This window comes from Hippocampus guttulatus, chromosome 4 (assembly GCF_054856545.1).
Source record: "Hippocampus guttulatus isolate MCC_2025c chromosome 4, RoL_Hgut_1.0, whole genome shotgun sequence".
In the NCBI taxonomy this organism is placed as follows: domain Eukaryota; kingdom Metazoa; phylum Chordata; class Actinopteri; order Syngnathiformes; family Syngnathidae; genus Hippocampus; species Hippocampus guttulatus.
In genome coordinates, this window is record NC_141264.1 from 21,668,459 (window position 1) to 21,688,974 (window position 20,516).

General features: G+C 42.6%; 1 protein-coding gene across 1 annotated transcript in view; it reads left to right on the forward strand.

The window, feature by feature from the left end:
* Positions 1–20,516, forward strand: part of LOC147206562 (transcription factor SOX-6-like) — a 93,066-nt gene that overhangs the window by 23,293 nt on the left and 49,257 nt on the right. Inside the window, exons 3-4 of the mRNA XM_086109344.1 lie at positions 13,120–13,342; positions 14,479–14,704. Coding sequence (XP_085965470.1) covers positions 13,121–13,342; positions 14,479–14,704 — 448 coding nt within the window. The 5' untranslated portion in view covers position 13,120. The remainder of the gene's footprint in view (positions 1–13,119; positions 13,343–14,478; positions 14,705–20,516) is intronic.

The following is a 20,516-nucleotide window of genomic DNA, read 5'->3' on the forward strand; positions in this document are numbered from 1 at the left end:
TGCAAAAAAAAAAAAAAAAGCCAAACACACCCCTCCAGATTTTGTGTGTTTTATATATATATATGTATATACTGTATATATATATTTGTAGAGAGAGAGAGAGAGATCTACATATCTATATCTATATGTATCTATATATAGATAGATATATAAATATGTATATACGCATATACAGTATATATACATATACATGCATATATATGTATATGTACATGTGTATATATATATATATATATATATATGATCATAGATAAAGGGCAGAGGAAAGCCGTTGTAGTGGATGTAGCGGTCCCAAGTGATGGAAACATCAGAAAGAAGGAACACGAGAAACTCGAGAAATACCAAGGGCTCAGAGAGGGGCTGGAGAGAGCCTGGAAGGTAAAGGTGACAGTCGTGCCTGTGGTGGTCGGAGCACTCGGGGCAGTGACCCCCAAACTAGATGAGTGGTTGCAACAGATCCCGGGAACAACATCGGACATCTCAGTCCAGAAATGTGCAGTGCTGGGAACAGCAAGGATACTGCGCAGAACCCTCAAGCTTCCTGGCCTCTGGTAGAGGACCCGAGCTGAATGAGGGACGGACACCACCCGAGGGGGGTTGAGACGAGGAATTTATATATATATATATACTGTATACTGTATCTATGTGTGTGTATGTATGTATGGGCGCCTGGTGGTCGACTGGTTAGCACGTCGGTCTCACAGTGCAGAGGCGCAGGGTTCGATTGCGGCTTCAACATTCTTGTGTAGAATTTGCATGTTCTCCCCGTGCCTTCGTGGGTTTTCTCCAGGTACTCTGACTTCCTCCCACATTCCAAAATCATGCACGGCGGGTTGATGGAACGCTCAAAAGTGTCCCCAGGTGTCATCGTGAATTGTTGTTCGTCTCTGTGTGCCCTGCGATTGGCTGGCAACCAATTCAGGGTGTCCGCTCACTTGCTTGGTATCAAGCCAAAGAAAAAGCAAAACACTGCCTTTTGTCGCAAGTTTTCAGGGGCGTGGGTTTCCTTTAGAATGGTAAGGAATTCCGAAACGAGGCCCAGAAGCACTGCGGCCTCGTCAGGGGAAAAGTATCCACAATGGAATTCCTTCTCCCTGGTTCTTCTAATGTTTTTTATCGGTGACTATACACACCAATTAAGTTACAATACGCTAAACCTGTCTTTGAGTCAATAATACAGCAAATAGGAGGTACAAAAACGATGCTCGAGCAGAAACAGCAGCGCTGGGTCGTACCCCCGTCTCCCGTGTGATTCGAAAGTCAAGCAACCCACCTCGTGAGATAATGAGTTCGAAATCAGAGTCAGCCCCTCGCTTGCAGGAAGAGCGGCTGCCTCTACGTGTCCCGATCCGATCGCATGATTACTTCGTGTTATCGAACAGCTGTTGTGTGTGTGTGTGTCCTACAATGATAAAAAATTGATATGTTGAATTTACTCAATTTTATCTCATCAAGTGCCTGCGCAAAATAACATCATCTGGGCGCACATGCAGATGTGTCGTCCACTTCAAAATGGATGCAGATGATTTCATTTCATGCAACACTTGACGAAATAAGATTGAGTGGATTCAACAAAAACTTTATTTTTTGGGGGGTAATGTGTGGTGAATTTTGCAGAATCAGAATATATCTTCTGGAATCTTTCCTGTCTGAGGCCCGTCTCGCTTGGCTCTCATTTGGCTCCGCATCCCCTTTTATAGTTGGAAGTAAATCATCCCCGTTGAGACGAGCGCACGAGCCCCTCGCCCCGTGGCCTCCTCCCAAACCGCCCGAGCTCTCTCTTCTCCTACCGCCCTGAAAGCGGTACCCCCCCCCCCCCCCCCCCGCACCCCCTTCCCACCCCTCAGCTTCTCTACTGTTCTTGCGGCGAGAAGAAAGGAAGCTGTCGGGCTGACTCACTCTTTCCCCTCGCGTCTCCTCTCTCCCGAAGGAAACCGCAAGCGGCGTCTTTCCTGGAGATGAGCACTTTTGTCTGCTTCGGGCGGATCCTTCTCGGCTGAGGTCACGCACGGCCTCCGCGAGGACAGGATGGATCGATACTCTTTGGGATCCCAGCTGGTGCGTGTTCTGAGGAATTTAGCCCGAAAATTGCACCAGGATTTAGCTCAGACCAAATAAGTCGAGCGGCCGTGCGTGACTTCTGAATGAGCGTTTAAAAGCATTTACATATAAAAGCGCTTCCAAACAAAAGAGCTAAAGGCGTTTAAAAGCAAAGTAAAGAAATGAAAAGGATAATTCGTAAAAGTACATACAGACAACTCTTTTTCTCATTTATTAATAAGCCGAAGCAGTGTATGCTTGCGCTAATAATAACCATGTAGCCTTAATGCTAGTGGGGGCAGCTATCGGCTCACAGTACGAATACAATACTGAAATAATGATCTTGCCTTCTCTCACTTTAGTCATAAATTTATTTCAATGCACTTCAGAAGGATGTAATTATTGTTATAATTGTTCTAGCACCGGGCGGCCCGGTAGTCCAGTGGTTAGCACGTCGGCTTCACAGTGCAGAGGTACCGGGTTCGATTCCAGCTCCGGCCTCCCTGTGTGGAGTTTGTATGTTCTCCCCGGGCCTGCGTGGGTTTTCTCCGGGTGCTCCGGTTTCCTCCCACATTCCAAAAACATGCATGTCAGGCTGATTGGACGCTCTAAATTGTCCCTAGGTGTGAGTGTGGGCGTGGATGGTTGTTCGTCTCTGTGTGCCCTGCGATTGGCTGGCAACTGATTCAGGGTGTCCCCCGCCTACTGCCCGGAGATGGCTGGGATAGGCTCCAGCACCCCCCGCGACCCTAGTGAGGATCAAGCGGTTCGGAAAATGGATGGATGGATGTTCTAGCACCATCACTCGCATTAAAAATGAACAAAAAAAAAAGAACAATACCGATGCTATCATTTATTGATTTGCTAGAAAAAAAATACCATCTCGAAAAATGTGTTATCGTGACAAGCCTACGTGCGGCATAACAGCTAAATGCTGCTGCGCCATGTTTTCTTTAAGCCCTACTTGGTTAAGATTTCATTCGCATTTGTATCATGTACTCAGAAGCTAAACCATTCAAAAGCAAAACGTCAGTCACGTCTTGGAGCGGATTAGCGGGTGTACCTAATGTTGCCCGCGCGTGCAGGCGAGAAAACCGCTCCGATCCTCCTGTTGCGGGCGGACCGCAAGCCTCGCTTAGATTTGCCATAAGTTTTTTTTTCTTCCTCTTTAAGCGCTTTCAGAGCTGAGATGGTCAGGGTCAATGTGAGGTGTTGCGGCGGGCTGCCCTTTAGCCGACGTTGTGTTGTGATGTCAACGCGGCTTTAAGAGCAAAGAAGTCAAAGAGAAGCCAAAGAAAAAGACATCGGATTTGTATCTTGCGCTTTCTCCGCAACGTGGCGCGCTGCAGCCGAGACAATGAATCGTTCATTTCGCAGACATTTTGAAATACGGTATTCGTTGTGTTTCGTCTCTGGTCTTGATCTTGACGCTGACATTATTGCGAAAGGAAAGCTGCTGATCTTCCTGCATGCTCTTCTTCCTTGATGGGATTTACGCCAGCTTTTAACAAAGCTTCTTCCTCGTTCTCCTCTTGATCCCATTTGGCTCTATTGTGGACTGTGACACTCTCTTTTACCATCAACGCAGAGCGAGGTGTCAAACAATTAGCCGATGAATTCTGACCGTAAATGACCTTCTCCGGCTTGGCACGCACTTGGAATTTCCATAAAACTAAAAGCTGAGTGAAAATCCGGTGACATCTGAGAGACGTAACGTGAAAACGAACGTCTTATGATTGACAAAAGTCCTCGCTCGCTGCCTCGACTTTGCTAAAGCTAACACTTGGTGTCAATTTGTTCAATACCTGCTGTGGCAAACCTGTTGATGGCGCTCAATGTTGTGCATGAGCGCGTGTTTACTGAGCGGCAGAATTTGAACTCTGCCCCTCCCGGATGTGCTCTGACACCCGTACGTCGTGTGAGATGGAAGAGAGTTTGTGTGAGAGTAAATGTGAGTTTTTGTTAGCTTCTGTGGATTACAGTGTGTGCGCGTGCGTGTGCTTGTGCGTGTGTGTGTGAAAGAGAGAGCGAGAGATAGTATATGCCCGTGTTAGTGTGAGAGTGTGTTTAAAAGTGTGAAAGTGTCAAGGGGTGAGAGTGGATGTGAAATTGTACGTGTTGCTTCGTGGAAGTGTGTGTGGAAGTGTGAGTGAGTGTGTGAGCCCAAGAGTGTGTGTGAGAGTGCACGAGAGTGGCTATGTGTGTGACACTATGTGTAAAAGGATGTGTGTTTGTGTGTGTGTGTGTGTGCGTGCGCACGCGTGTGCTTGTGTGTGTGCGTTTGTGCGTGTGTGTGTGTATGTGTGTGTGTGAATACCATAATCCAGCCTCCATTTGTTGTGCGTCACCATCAATTAGTCCCATCCCGCAAGGAAAGTCAACTCGGGGATTGAAGTCTTTAATCACAGCGCGTTCGTCTGCACGAGTGTAAGCAGAGCTGTCGTGGTTCGCCCCCCTCCCCCCATGCCCCCCCCTTTTTTTAAAGCTACACCTGCACACGCCGTAACGAGAGCCAATGCAAACCGAAAAATTGTGCCTTGGCAGAGGTAATGCTGCGCGTGTTTGCGTTTGCTGGTGAGGTTGCAGCACAGCGAGGCGTATGTTGAAAGAGTCGCTACGATGGTACTATTGTCCATGTTTTCCGCCCTTTTCATGGCTGTGTCGGGAAAAAAAAAATTGAATTAAAAAAACTTTCTTCAGCGCATTGAAAGCAGCGGTCGCTGTCTGACAATTATCAGCAGCCACGAATGCCACTTTGTTGGACTCCTGTACAAAAGCGAGGGTGGACTCACACTGGCCCTTCTCTTACAATGGTAATGCGGAAACTTTGCAGGATTTCGGTGTTTAAGAGGCTCAATAAAAAAACAAAAAAAAACAATCAGAAACTGAAGTGTAGGCATTGCCAGCATTTGCACATCAGTCATGTTGAATAATGGACTTGAGTTGTAAATATTTGCCCCGATTTGAGGGATTAGATTTGTGTGAATAACGGGCGCTCTGATTGGCCGGATTACCGTGTGGAGCGGTTTGAAGTGAGGCCATGTGCGCTGTGAACAATGTCTATTAGTCCCCCCCACACCCCCTAATGCACAATGGACACCCTTGTACGGGAAGAATAGAGCGGACGTGTACACTTTGCGCGTGGGTGTTTTATTCGCATTCACTTGTGCTCAAGCGGGATTCAGACCGCCAATGCTTTAATTGTCTGTTACGTGTGCTAAAATGTAGCAATCCGGAGCCACCACTGGGGGTGCTGTGGAGAGGATTATTCTAGATTGCCAAATGAGGAAGAGAAGGAAGTCTTTCATTACCTCAGCGATGCCGTTTGTTTATTGCGGCTTCAATCTATTGTGGGATTTTAATTCATTCATCCATTTTCCTCACAAGGGTCGCGGGGGACACACAAGGACGACGAATATTCTGCCTTTACGTTGAATATTTTCTTTTTGGTTTAAAACGGTTTACCTAAACCAGAATCCCGCGTGGGTTTGTGTGCCTTTTGGCGCAGGAAATCCTTGTTATGGAAACTGAAATCTCATCTTCTTCTTCTTCGTCTTCATCTCCTTCATCTTCTTCTTTATCGTCTTTGTCTTTAACATCTTTTACATTGAAAACGAAGAAGAAGAACTTTGGCCCACAGAATAAGAATTTACAGCACCAGATTATAGTGTTTATTATGCATTTTAAAAGTTGAATTGATGAAACTGCATGGTGGGGACTCGTACGCACTTAATCGATGCGTCACCCCTTCAACACCCCCCCCCCCCCCTGCACCCCCCAAAAAAACTCTACGTCGCGGATCGTGGAGCATATCGCCTGCGAAAATCGCTGAACTCATCTTCTTTTATTAGAATTATTTTAAATTAGCTACTCTTCATGCTACGTCAAGTTACGAGTTACACGTGAAGTTAGTTTTTTAAACATTATTATTATTATTATTATTTTTTTTTGGGACCATGCTCCAAGTTATGTTTTTGAATCATAAACTTGCGCTGGCCTTGAAAAAGACTTCTACGTCAAGTGTGTACCATCTGCACGCATTACAAATTTAAAGCAAGTCAATCATTGATGTACAATTTGAGACGAGTCTGCGAGGGCGCACGGTCATGGGGAAATCCTGAAAGCGCTTTCTCGGATCAGATCAGATGGAGAAACAAAGCTCTTTGTCGGAGGGAGGGGATGAAGAAGTGCAACTGGGATTATCATGGGAGCATCCAGTGAAATGACTTGTCACTCCTAATCTGGGATTAGCGGCGTTTGGCACCTCGCGGGCGCGCTAAAAGCCACCTGTTTGACTCGTAATTCTTTTGTTGCATCAAACTTTTACACGCTCGTCGGACACAATCTTTGCCTCGGGTTATTTTTAGGAACCTTTGTCACTTATTCGGCATGGAGGGACCGTGGAGCGTTTGAATAAAAAAAAGCGGCGTCTTTGTTCGTGCAATCCGTGTGTTTTAGTCAGGCTATCCCTCAGTGCCGCATTGTCCTTTTAGATCAACGTTCACTCAAACGTAAATGTGGACCCGGGACAGGACACAAAATAAAATGTTGATTTTAAGACTCAAAAAACACCAGCAAACGGCATTGTATAGTATATACTGAAATTTGATGAACATTGATGTGCGTTTTTCCATGTGACATGAGGAGACATTTTTTTCCCCCACTATTTTTTTTTTAAGAAATAATTTGTTGTACTTTGTAATATTATTTTTTTAAATACCAAATATTTCGTTGTTATTCTGTTATACTGTATATATTTTTTGGTTGACATTTTATCCAAAAATATTTTGTATCATTAGCTTTTGTATTTATTGTTATGCTTAATTTTATTTCATGGGATAATGGTGATAATAATTATTTTCAAGCCCTTTTCTTGTTTTATTTATTTTTTTCCCTCTTTGGAGTAATTTTATTTCAGGCACTTGATGTCCGATTTATATGACTTGATTAATTTGTCATACGTACACTGCAGTGGAAAAAAATGATGTGTTGAATTTACTCAATGTTATTTCATCAAGTGGTTGTGTGAAATAAAATAATCTGGATTCGGATAAATTTTATCAGTAGACTACTACTCAACTTAATGTATGTACATAATTGTTTTGTTTTTTTGTGCAACCCCTTGATGAAATAAAATTGAGAAAATTCAACACACCATTTATTTTCAGTGTGCACATTGACAAACGGTAAAATGGTTCAAAATGAAATTTAAAATAACATATCTATATCAAATATAATAAATTTTTCATACAAAAAAGCCACAAAAAATAAAAAGGAAAATGTTGACACAATAAAATCAAATCCAAATTGTTCAAAATGAAAATGCTGTTAAAATACTTTGTTTACAAAATATTTACAAAAAACATCTACAAAAATTAACAATATCTTGTAACACACAAGGGTATTATAAACTCATATAATACAGAACATGATTTCCACCTGTAACCAGCAGGCTATTTCGGACTGATTCATTTAAAAGTAGGCGGCGGCTTAATAACCGTGGGAAAATGGGGGTCCCCACTTGGTGAGGACGAACCCATTTGAGACCCCCGCTGTTATGTACATTCTTAAAATAACGGCACTCATTCATTTTTACCTGCAAGGTGAGGTCACAGCACTGTGGCGCTTGTGTAACGCTACTATTTGTGTGCGGCGGCGGCATTATGTCCCCTAGAGAGGTCGGAGGTGAACGGCGAGATAATGAGGATTGGAGCCACTGCGCAGATGGAAGTAGGCCTGCTGCCTTTCTCTCAAATGTAGAGACAGGAGGTTTCGAGGAGGAACCACAAGGTCACTACATTAGGTACAGCTAAGACATCTTGCTGAGGATCTGGATAGAGGTGTCGATCTTGGATTTCGGTGTCGCTGTCGGCATCCCACTCTAAAGATAAATCGATATGATGTAGACAATATACAGTAAATAAGAGCAAATTTTACAGGCCACTTCCTAGTTTCGTAGCAGGCTACTTCTGCTGACATGGGACTGTACCAGGCCCGGAGTGGTAAACTGTACATTCTGGCGATATCCCGGTGGGCCGGGCTGCTGTATACGCTGCTCAGACCACTATTCCAGGCCAAAGGATTAATTTCTTCTGGCCTGCGTGTCTATTTTGAGATCAAGTACTAAAGTGATTGGTTACTCTGTGTTCATTCTTGTGTGTCAAGTAAATACGAGTACACTTCGATCACTACACTACTCTAATATGCCTTTCAACTGTACAAAAATCTGATTTTCATCACGATAAAAAATGTTCAGCACCTGAAGCCAGTTTCACTTGGTCACACAAAATTTGGTAGGCATGACTAAACCCACAAAAAAAGTCTCACAAAGCAATCTCTGAAAAGACAGGAAGTATGCCATTTTGGTTTGGAATTTTTGGGTCATTTTTGGCCATGTGCAACGCAAACAAAAGTTAGAGACAGTGGTGTGCTGTTAGGGCCATGAAAGTCTTCTCGACTGGCCCACTCTCAGAAGCATGGGCTGACATTTACACCTTATCTGAAATTGTAATTTTTTTCACTTCCAACAGTCTGCTAGCCTTAAAGTCTGCTAGCTTAACACTAACACATCATGGGAAACACCGCAGGGGCTCTAAAGAATAGCACTGGTGTCGCTTAGTTCTCACTCTTAGAACAGGGATATTTGAAAACAAACAGCAGAGCAGCCTGTAGACAACGTAAGAATACTCACGGGCATATATTCTTTATCCCCTGAAAAGAATGACGCGTGTACGTGTCTGCAAGCGGCAACTGAATTGAAACAAAGAAAATCTGGCATAAAAAAAACCCCAACAACTTTCATCTCTTTACACTCCTTTCAGTCGCCATGACTGTATCGTAGTCATCAAATGCAAAACTATTCCGATTTATTGACTTATTTTGCTCCTTCAGTGCGGTGCGGTGCTGACAGAGTGGCCAAGCGCGCTTGCTGGTAGGTGAAACACGGCGGCCACAGAGTCCACTGTCGACATCCTTCTTCAATGGCCGCTTCCATGCTACCTTCAATGGCTCACTGTGTTACGCTCGAAGTAGATAAATGTATGTGGAGTGTTGTATTTGCGCGAGCCGGGGTGTGTTGCCCTGCCAGGAAAAATAAGCGGCACACAAGGCAGGGGTGTTGGTCAATACGTCCACTTCTGGACTGCGGTTAACGGTTGGCATAGTCGTGTGTGTTTACACCCACTCTACAAACATCATATTTATCTATAAAAAAAAAAAAAACATTCCTTCGTTTGATTGATATTTTTCCTCTCAGTCGTAATGAAGGCAACAAACTCCAGTTCATGAGAGGATAAGAGATGGGCTTTATTGCACAGATGCACAGTTGTATATTTGTCAAGTATATATTTTTTTCTTAGGGTGCGAGATATCAAAAGACATTTAGTTCTCGCAAACGATGTTATTTTATGAGAAGAATTTAGTGAGGAGCCAACCGTTAGCTTGGCTGAATACCATCAAAGCGATACTATTCGCTGTCCTCGGTTTCTGGTTCGCTTCACTGTAACCTCAGATTGCTTGACTGGTATGTGTGATACTACTTATAAAGTTGAAAGATATCCAGCAATAGACAACGTGCAATTTTAATACACCTGGCACCACTGTGTGACACTGTGATAAAAAAGAAATATTTTTAAATCACGATCTACCTTCGTCTATTCATCTGGTGAATGTGAGTCAAATTTGGTTGCAACCAGACAAAAATTTCGAGGACAAGTTCAACTTTGAAGCCTTCCTGAAATCCGCGGGATTGCCCCTGAAATGGCTGCTTCAGAACAAGATGGCAGACTTTTACAGCCGCGTTCTGTCGAGTTTTTGCAACATGCGTCTAAAAAAATTTTTTATTTCCCTTCGTGAAATTGTTGAATTTTAATTAATTAATTTTTTAAAATCTAGTTTTGGAAAAAAAAGAGATAAAATTCATCCGGATTATTGGGATGTGCGGAACACATTTTAAATGTTGTAGGCCAGGGGTGTCAAACTCATTTCTTGTGGCGGGCCGCTTCGGAGTTACGGCTTCCCTCGGAGGGCCGGTGCAAAATCTCAACGTTATTTACCTTTTACAATTTGACATTTTGACATTTCGGTACAGATTTCAGCAAGAATCATGAAAGTTGACAAACATGATTTACTCTCACGAGCCACATAAAATGAGGTGGGGGGCCAGATCTGGCCCCCGGGCCTTGACTTTGACACCTGTGTTGTAGGCGAAAGAGCTTCATAATTTCGCATCACCTATCTGCCTTTGATAAAATACATGCTTCCAAAATTTCCCCGGTAGGAGTTCGTCAAAGTCGGGCTTTGCAATTTGCCCCAAATGGCTGCTTCAAACCTCAAAAGCTGACTTCAAAGCCTTTTGTGCATGCGCCCTCGAGACTTTTTCCATGCGTCCTGTTACGACAGACGTGATACCTACTTGTAATATTGCGCTGTTTAGTATAGCTGGTGTTGAATGTTGGGGGTATTTTTATTTTATGCATTTATTTATTATTATTTTTTAAATTTTAACCCTTTCATGCACCCTGTAACCCGATAACGTGGTAAGCCGTGCACTGTAGTAACTGCTATCCCTAAAAGGGTTAAGAGTGATTCCTCCAAATAATCATCAAACTTGTGCTCCATTAACTCATTCACTCCCAAAGACGTTTTTAAACGTCTTTTCAGACTTGGTCCAGAATTGGCTGGTACTGAATGAGTTAACTGGCACAGGCAAATAATAATAATAATAATAATAATAATAAAAAATAAAATCTGAGGAATTCCGTATTTCTCATCATTGTGCTTGCTTCCAGTTGGGGTTCATTTTGGCAGATTTCCTAGTAGGACCACGTCAAAGCTTGAGCCTGAGAATTTTTGTTTGCATTAAAGTTTCATGAAGGACTTCAGAAATCAGAGCATAATTGTTATTAGGAAGTTGAAGTCTGAGGACTTAGACAATTTTCAGTGAACACTGGCTCTGAACGATTACTCGAGTCTTAAAATGAAGATGACTCTGACATAATCGGTTCGTTGTTAATTAATTGATTCATTTTGACACCTTGCAATTGACATGTCCACCCAATTATATACTATATATACTGTATATATATATATATATATATACATGCGTCTGATGAGCGCATCTGACGTGTTTCATCCCAGCACTCCTCGAACACAAACCCACTCTTTAGCGTCAAAGAGGTGTCGCAGTTGAGTGTTTCTATTTTGCGTGATAGCGGCTGGACGATGGTACTGGTTGTTGGTGGTGGTCGAGGGGCGATCCCTGGGGGGGGGGGGGGGGGACAGGCATGTATGCGTTGGCATTCCTAAGGCCTGACCTCTGACAGTGCCCCCTCTAACAAGGCTCCTCACAGGCTTGAGACACACATGGCCCATTCTCTCTCTCTCTCTCTCTCTCTCTCTCTCTCTCTCTCTCTCTCTCTCTCTCTCTCACCGCCCCCCCCCATCTTTATTCGTTTACTCGACTGCTTTTTAGCGACATCTCACCATTCGTTTGAACCTGTGAGTCGTCCCAATGCAGCACGGACATTCCTGCAAAAACATATTTGAATTCAACAAAGTCGATTAAAAAAAACAACAAAAAAACAAAACCAAACGGAAGCTGGATTTAAGCAACATGATCCAAGTGATTAAATTAGAATTGTTTTTTTTTTATTTTGTTTTGTGGCACGATTGTGATATCCATCATGACAGCGTCAATTAAACAAAACCAAGTATTGAGTTTGATACCAATTGTGGATAAATATGTATCAAAGCTCTGCCAATCAAGGTTGTAATAATTGGGAAATTTCATGATATATATATTTTTTAATTTCATTTTGACTCTTATTTTTTCAATTCATGTAGTTTTAATTCGTTTTTAGAACAGGTATGTTTGCTTTTTATTTAGTTTTAGTATTAGTTTTAGATATGTAATATATGGAGTGTCATCAAGTGCAAGTTAAAAAAAAGTCGCAACCTTTAGTAAACTAAAGTAAATATGGGGTAAATACTCAAATAAGATCAAATATGGAATAAATATTCAACATTGACAGTTTATATCTTAAATATGCTGTAAATAAGCCACAGTAGTGTTGTATAGGAATGACATCTGCTATGTTAGAGGTGTTTAGACATGACATTTGCTCTAAATATCCTACACTAGAGGTGTGTCAATAGCCAATAGCAGACAGTTGAGTGATGTGGATTAATAATGCAATAATAATGTACTGGTACATTATTTCCCTTGAGGCAATTCAAGGGAAATTGCGCTGTTTTATGAGGAGGGAGTGCTAAATTTATTTTACGCTTGTATGGCGGTTCAGAATGTTCAAACACGACTCAAATGATTGGCTGTTCAGGTAACAAAGCTGTTTGTTTCATTTTAATTTGCATGATTTGCTGTGAGGGAATTTGAGTGTGCCGCCGGATGGAAAGCCAGCTAGTTGCCTTCTTTTGTTTTCTCCCTGCTTCTTGTCGAGACTTGGCCAAAAGGGGAAAAACAATTCTGTGAAAAAAGTCCTCCCGTTCCCGTTTGTTTGCCTCACGAATCGTCCTCCTGGGCTCCACAAGTGGCAGGAGGGCTCAATGCCGCATTGTGTACGCTTACTTTTTTTTCTGAGGGGGTGGGAGTGGGGGTTGCGCAGTGGGGGGTGAGGTGGGGGGGGTGCTCCTCTCATCTGTCGCAGGTCTCCCCTTCGCCCTGCCGCCCACAATGGACGATTGTTTGTCACCACCCCCCCCCCCCCCACCCCCCCCCACACACACACACCCCATCCCTTGAAGAAGATTGGACTACGCTTTGCTCCCAAATACCAGGCCTAGATTTGGCTTTCTGTATTTGGAAGTCAGTATTAGCCTTTAAAAATGGCTGCTGACTTGACTGTGAGGAAGCAAGTGGAAAAAACAAAAGCTACATAAAGATTAACGAGAAAAAAAAATCCTCAAATTTGATCAGATTTTCTTATTTGAAGCAAAAACAAATGCCTGTTGGGTGAGCTAAATTCGCTTGGCTAAAACAGAGACTCTCCGCGCTTTGCTTTCTAACCAGACTCCAAATAAAGGCCACCCCTCAAAGAGACAATGCTCTCAATCTCTTCCCAGGATGATGTCTTCCATGCGAGCATCGCCTCCCTTTCACACGCCGGCCGAGCAAGAGGAGGCGCTCGGCCACAGCAACCCCAGCGCGGCCTGGCTCAATGACCACGGCCCCAAAGAGACGCCGTCGCCCTCCCCGCCCGAGCGTCCCCGCTCCGACGAGCCGCAACCAGTCCGAGAGAAGCGAGCTGACAGCGACTCTTGGGACAACGTTGCGTCGGAGGCGATGGTGAGAGAGGCAACCCGGTTCATGAAACACGCATGATATTCGCGCGAGGGGCGAGATCTCTTGCATTGTGATGTACGCACGCGCACACACACACCAACTGTGGCCGTGTGCTGCAGGCACTGCCAAAGGCAGCCCAGTGAGGGTCCTCCTCTGGAGGCTTTGCTCTTTGGCTGTGTGTGTGTGTGTGTGTGTGTGTGTGTGTGTGTGTGTGTGTGTGTGTGTGTGTGCTAAGGAAATACTTTTTGTCTTAATTACAGTACTGGAGGTAATCCACACAACAGCCAAGGTACATGTACACTAATGCAGTGACGAACAATGCTATTTTGCAAACAGGAAATAACTAAAGTAAAAATAGTTCTTATTCATAAAGTAAATAGATTTGTGTAAAAATGGAGACAGATGTGCCTGAAAGGTCTAATTTTCAAATATTGTTAAGAGTAAAATTCTGTTTTTGACCAGGAATATCAAGTGAAACCCTTTTACAGAGAACATTTTGGTTTGGCTCAAATAAGGATTCTTGAAGAGGTTACATGAAAAAAAAATAAAAAAAAATTTTTAGCTTTTTTTTAAAATGATTTTTTAAAAAATGATTTAAATGTAAAAAAATATGTTGTGACATTGTGTTCTTTTTTCAAATAAAGTAATTAAAAAATAGGTAAGCAAAATCTTTGAAATACAATCATGAATTTTTAAATACATTTTCATTTGATTTTTTTTTGAACTGAAACTCAGGTTTTCTTTTCATCAGAATTGTAAAAGTTAATAAATAGCCAGACTTGGTCCCCCCCCCCCAAAAAAAATGACTTTGAAAAAATTGGGGGGGGGGTTGTTAAAAGAATATCTGACGTTTCTAGAAACATAAATCAACATTTTAATACCCAAATTAAAAATACAAAAATAAACACCCCCCCCCCTCCCAAAAAAAACATAGACTTTCATTCATTCATTCATCTTCCGAACCGCTTCATCCTTACTAGGGTCGCGGGGGGTGCTGGAGCCTAACCCAGCGGTCTTCGGGCAGTAGGCGGGGGACACCCTGAATCGATTGCCAGCCAATCGCAGCAGACTTTCATCAAAATCCCTAAAAGCACGAACAGTAAAACACATGACAAGCTGTGTTTTTTTTCCCCTCTCAGGACACGGAGAGCACAAATCAAGGCTCGTCCGTCGTCTACTCGTATCGAGCCAACTCCACTTCGCCGCCCAAGCCGGAGGAGTGTTCCCGGGATCGCGGCGAGCAAACGGCGATGGGGGTGGGCTTGGCCTTGGGCACGCCGGAACGCCGCAAGGGGAGCCTGGCGGACGTGGTGGACACGCTGAAGCAGAAGAAACTAGTGGAGCTGACCAAGACGGAACAAGACGGTAAGACTTCTGGGCCGAATGACGGCGAGCTGGGGATGCTTGTCTGTGATTGGTCTGAGGTGGCCACGCCTCTCTTCAACACATTTCGGATATTTGTATGTCAAGAAAGGTCAAGTAAGTTACTGTGTAGTGGGACCTTGACTGGGTTGAATACATTTTTCCATACATGAAAGTGAAAAAAAAAAGATAAATAAATAAAAAATATATTGTTTCAAATATATTTAGCATTTTAAGTATATATTTTTTAGATTTTTAAAAGTAATATTTTTTAAAAATAATAAAAAATGAAAAATGTCATCATTTTTAACTAACCCTTTAACTAACCCTACTTTTGTGAATAAAAACTGATCCTTCAAAACTAAAAATCTTACTTTCTTGAATAAAATCAAAATCAAAATCTAAAAAAATCTAAATATGTCTAAATTTAAACAAGACAGATGTGAAAATAAAGTGGAAAAATATTAAATAAAATACTTCATTCTTTACTTGAAAACAGACCAGTCAACCTTAAGAATATTTCTTTAAAAAAAAATCTGAAACAACATGAAAAGCAGGAAAGAAGTTAAAAAAAATTAGAGCTATATAAAAATAAAATGACCTCTAAAAAAAATCCAAAAATAACCCTTTTTCATTCAAAAAAACACTTTTCAGCTTTCAGTTTAAAAGATGGACGTGTTTTTTTTGAAGAAACACATCAGACTTTCTCAAAATGAAAAATCTGACAATTTTTAATAAAAATGTCTCATTGGTTATGTCACAATCATATTTTTATGTGTGGAATGTAAAATACCTATTGAAAAAGACTGTAAAAAAGACAAAATGTTGACTTAAAACTACTGTTTCGTGCACGTGTATGTGTGTGCACGTGTGTGTGTATGTGATTTCTGGAACTCCTTTGTGTTGTCATCCAACAAGTTTCTTTTTGAACTTGCCAAATTACAACAGAGCGTTCGCTCGTTAGATCCTGATATAAATCAGAGCAACCGCAACTTTCCCCCCCTTTTTTTTCACCTCTCTGATGTGAGGTGTTCGCACGGGAGAAGCGTCGGAGTCTCCCAGCATGCCCGGGCTTGCCCTCGGATGTGCGCGGAACGCCATCCAGCAGCCTGTCACGGCGGCACGTAGCCATCTGGAAATCACAGCACCGCTTGATGTCTCTGACTTTGTCGCTGATGTGCTAAACGCGACGGCCTCGGGCGTCATCCCGCGTGAAGTCTTTTGACTTGAAAATGGCCGCCTGGCGTTCTTACCTGCTGCGTGGCAAGCGGTTCGAAGGTTGACGTGTCGGCACTTTTACCTGTCACGTCACGAAATGTGACGTGAGCTTTCCTTTGATTTCGTGACGTGAGTTCTCGTTTGATCCCAGCTTTATTTTATGTATTGAGTCTCCGAAGAGTCAATTGAAACATTTGTACGAGGGTTTCAAAGTTTGTTTGACAGACATACGACCGTTTCCTTATCGGGTGATGCCGCCGATCTTGATGCCAGAACAAAAATCCGTTGCTGGACCTTTGAACCCACCTCAAGTGTCAATTTTCCATTCAAAATCTGAAAAGAAAATTCTGCAAAACAAACATGAACAATATGTTTATTTTGAAGAATCTTTTTTTTTTACACATTTGTTTCAAATGTAATAAACCCATCAGCAAATGTAAAATAATGAAAACACAAAACTAGACACAACATAAAATAAAAAAAATTATCGCAGCAGCAAAATAAAAAACTAATCACAATGACAAATTAAAAAAAACACCAAAATAAAAAACTAATCATGACAGTAAATCAGATAATAAAAAACAAAAATAGAATCATAACAGCAAATCCAACGTACACATACAAACTAATCACAGCAAAAAAAAAACACAACAGCAAATCAAAAATTTCAATTTAAAAAATAAACAAAAACAATGCAAAAAACCCCCAATTTTGCTTTCCGAAATGCTCATTTTGCCTGAAGTGGCCTCGTTGAATGGCCTGAACATGAACACATATGTGTCATTGACACATAGTGGATCTGTATGCAATAATGATGTCAGCCCTAAAATTCACTCCTCACCTTCGTGATCTAATGCGTGTTTTATGACGACATTTTGCACATCTTAATGATGCGCATTATTTATGGGGGGGAGACTGCTTTTTTTCACATCTCAGCCCGACAACGCCAATGAAGCAAGCATTCTAATATCGGCACATTTTGGATTTTGTTGACATTAAATTTGAGCTCCTGTCAGGAAAACAAAAAACATCACCTCCACAAAACTGAAAATATTTGATTGTTTCCTCATTCTTTGCCAAGTGAGCCATGGTTTGGCTAATCCTCGTGAAATTCAAGTGATCTTGTTGCCCTGCTTGTGTACTGTCAGGTTCCTCTTCATGATTTTTTTTTCCTTTTGCGCCCATTAATCGATTTTCTGAGGCTTCAAGCTTCAATCCGTGCCTGCAAAGTGATGACCACCAAGCCTCCAACCCCTCAACTCATTAGCTCATCAATGACTTAGACCGATGTCTCTTTAGTATTCATCGGGGAGTCTTTTGATACCAATTCCCTGCACTCAAAGTCCCTCCTGTTTAACAGGTTCTCGTCGAGATGGTGTTTTTCTTTCGCCAGATAATTGGCAGCTGAACAATGGTGTCCTCTCGCTGCCTCCTTGCTGGAAAAGGGCCCGCCCTCATTAGAGAACGCCATCAAACGCGGCGTGACCAGCGCTTCGCTTAGTGACCATCAGAGCTCGGAGGGAGAACGTGGGCGACGTCCCTGTTAGCAGGCACACTAATGAACACAAGGAGGTAGATTTTGCTCCCTAAAAGCGCCATCGAGTGCTCATTAAGACGGCACGGGCTCGCTGTATCGTCGCAGAGAAGGAAAGGCGTCTTATATGAGAAGACATGTTTCTTGATCGAAAAGGTGAAGGTCAGCGCATTAGCGCATTAGCTTGAGGTCCGAATTTCCGGTTTTATTTAATAGTTTTTATCAAAGGAATTTTTCAAAATTGCTTTTTTATTATGTATTTTTCAAATAAATAAATAAACAAATAAATAATATATATATAAATATATATATACAGTATATGTCTTTTTTTAATTTTTAAAAAGATCAGTTTTGTCATTTTAGGGCATTTTTTTAAATTAATAAAAAAACTGACTTTTTTTAACATGTCAGAATTCTTTTTATACATGTTATACCAAAATGATTGATTTTTTTTGGACATATTAAATGTGGGGTTTACATTTTTTATAAAGTAACCGTTTATATATAAAATCTATTTACATATTACACAGATTTAATGGGGGGGAAAAGTTGAATAAATATTCAAGCTGCAACTAAATCTATTTCATTGATTATTCTGTCTATTATTTTGTTGATTGGACAACATTCCAATTCAAAAACAGGACATCATTTCAACTTAATGCTCAAAACATTAATTATGATTCATTGGCTGGTTTGGTCCATTACGTACGTCACTGTTTTCCAAAGTAAAAGAAAATGTTTCATCTTTATTCAACACAAGGACAATGATATCGGAGAGGACAACTAAATTTGGAGAATATTTCCCATTTAGAAGCTGAAGTTCTGAGGCTTTGGTGAGATTCTAATTCCTCGATTAATCGATTGTCAAAAATAATTATCAATTAATTTCACAATCACTAAGCAGAGCTAAATCGACTTTGCTTTGGCCAATTTTTTTTTTTGTTTATGAACAAGGGATGATGAAGGTCCTTCCCCATCTAGCTCCTCTGTGTTATGCATCAAACGCGACTGAATAAAATGTTCAGGCGTGACACGAGGGACAATCAGTGGCCTCAGGGTAGTCACGCAGGATGGCGTGGGCCCCGCCTCCCTCACGCCAGCTCGGCCTTAGCTTAGCGTTGCGCTGATGGACAACTTGTAGGAATTTCAAGCAAAACGTCAAATGTTGTCACGCATCACGACGGACGCTCTGCTCATGTTTTTTTTCATGAGCGTCGAGCACGCACCCTGTTGACGTGCACGTCGATGCCTTGTGACACTCACGCCAATCAACGTCAATAATCATCGGACAATTCGACCTTTGCTATTCGCGGGGGGCCTTGGGACCGAGACAGAATATAGTTTATTTGTTGTCGACTTGTGCAGCCTCAAGATGATTTTAAAGCTGCTCCGTAGTTACATATCGTCGCTTTGAATCCGCCCCCATTTACACCACCAACCTACCTACTCAGTCCCTCCCTCCCAGGAGTGTGCCCACGTTGACCCTTGTGCATGTGTGGGGGCTTATGGATCCAACGAGCCAGGTGTAAGTCGTTGTGATGACAGCTTAACAGCCCAGTTGGGCCGGGCCCGAGAGCTAAGCTCATTGGCTAATTAACAAGGTCTTGGCTCGGGGGCACCGTGTTTGCCTTGACTCCGCCAGATTGCCACTCGGAGCTCTGCGTGTGCGTGCGTCCGTGCGCGCGCGTGTGCATGCGTGCGTTGAGATTAGCATTGTGACTTAACTGTAACAGGCTCACATATTAGTGGCAGTAAGTGTAGAGTCTGTACTTGTGTCTGTCCTGGATGCTCAGTATAATATGGCTTAAGACAATAATACATGTAGAGTACAGCTGTAGGACACCGACGCATATCATGAGATCAGATTTTTTTTGGGGTGGGGGGGACACCAGAAATGGGAAAGTGGTGGGAAGAAGTGATAACAATAATCAACCTTATCTTCTTGGTCAAGGAGACCAGCTTGGAAATGTCACCTTTTCTTTGGCTTTTTCTGGCAATGTTACCAAAAGGAAATAGACCGCCATGGCAAAATGCAAGGGAGATTGTGATAATAAGCATCGACCAAAAAAACTGAACTCATCATGATTTAGTAATACGGTGTCTTTGGCGTTTGGAGAAACCCCACGCAGGCACGGGAAGAATATGCAAACTCCACACAGGAAGGTCGATTCGAACCCGCGACATCTGTACTGTGAGGCGGACATGCCAACCGGTCATCCGGCGTGTCGCCCACATCTTTAACAAAACAACTGATGTGATTTCAGTCGTGAGGCGCCCTTCTAGAAAACACGACAGTGACATTTTGCTGCATGCTTTGAATGGGGGGGAAAGCAGTGCCATCTGTTGGACAAATGTAAAAGTGCAGCCTTTAAAGCCAGCAGTCCAAATGTAAGCGCAGAATTGTTCGGATGAATGCGGGATCCAATATTTTACTTTGTAGCAAGCGCCAAACAGGTTTTTCTGCTTCGGAGTTTCGGCAACGTTCCCCATCTTTTCTGCTGGGGAGTACCTTGTAACCTCCACTGGTGCATACCCCCTCTTTGGTAAAATTTGCCCAGGTGACGCCCCTCCCCCCCTTGCACCATAACCCCAACTATCGCTCCTCTGTGACCCAAATCAGAAGTTCCCCCAGAAGGCCCGGGGCCCAAAACAACGCGTGTATTGTGTCTGAAGCACATATGTGTGTGTGTGTGTGTGTGTGTGTGTGTGTGTGTGTGTGTGTGTGTGTGTGTGTGTGTGCGCGTGTGTGTGTGAGCGCGTGTGCGAGTGCGAGCGTGCGGTTTCATGTATCAGGACTAAAGTGGAACCAGAAGCCGGGGGTCTTGAACAGTTGAGGTTTTCGGGAGCGTGGCTCCCACAACGAGGCAATGTTGCACCACGACAATGGAAAACATTCTCATCTTAAAACTGAAATACAACTTTGATGAGACGCCGTGTGCAGATTGCCGGAATGTTTGCGTTTTGTGTTTCAAAGCACGTTTGCCCCGATAGGAAACAATGGGAGTTGAAATAATTCATTGCCGGATAAGAAGTAGCTGTCGTAAAACTTTTATTTGCCGTATG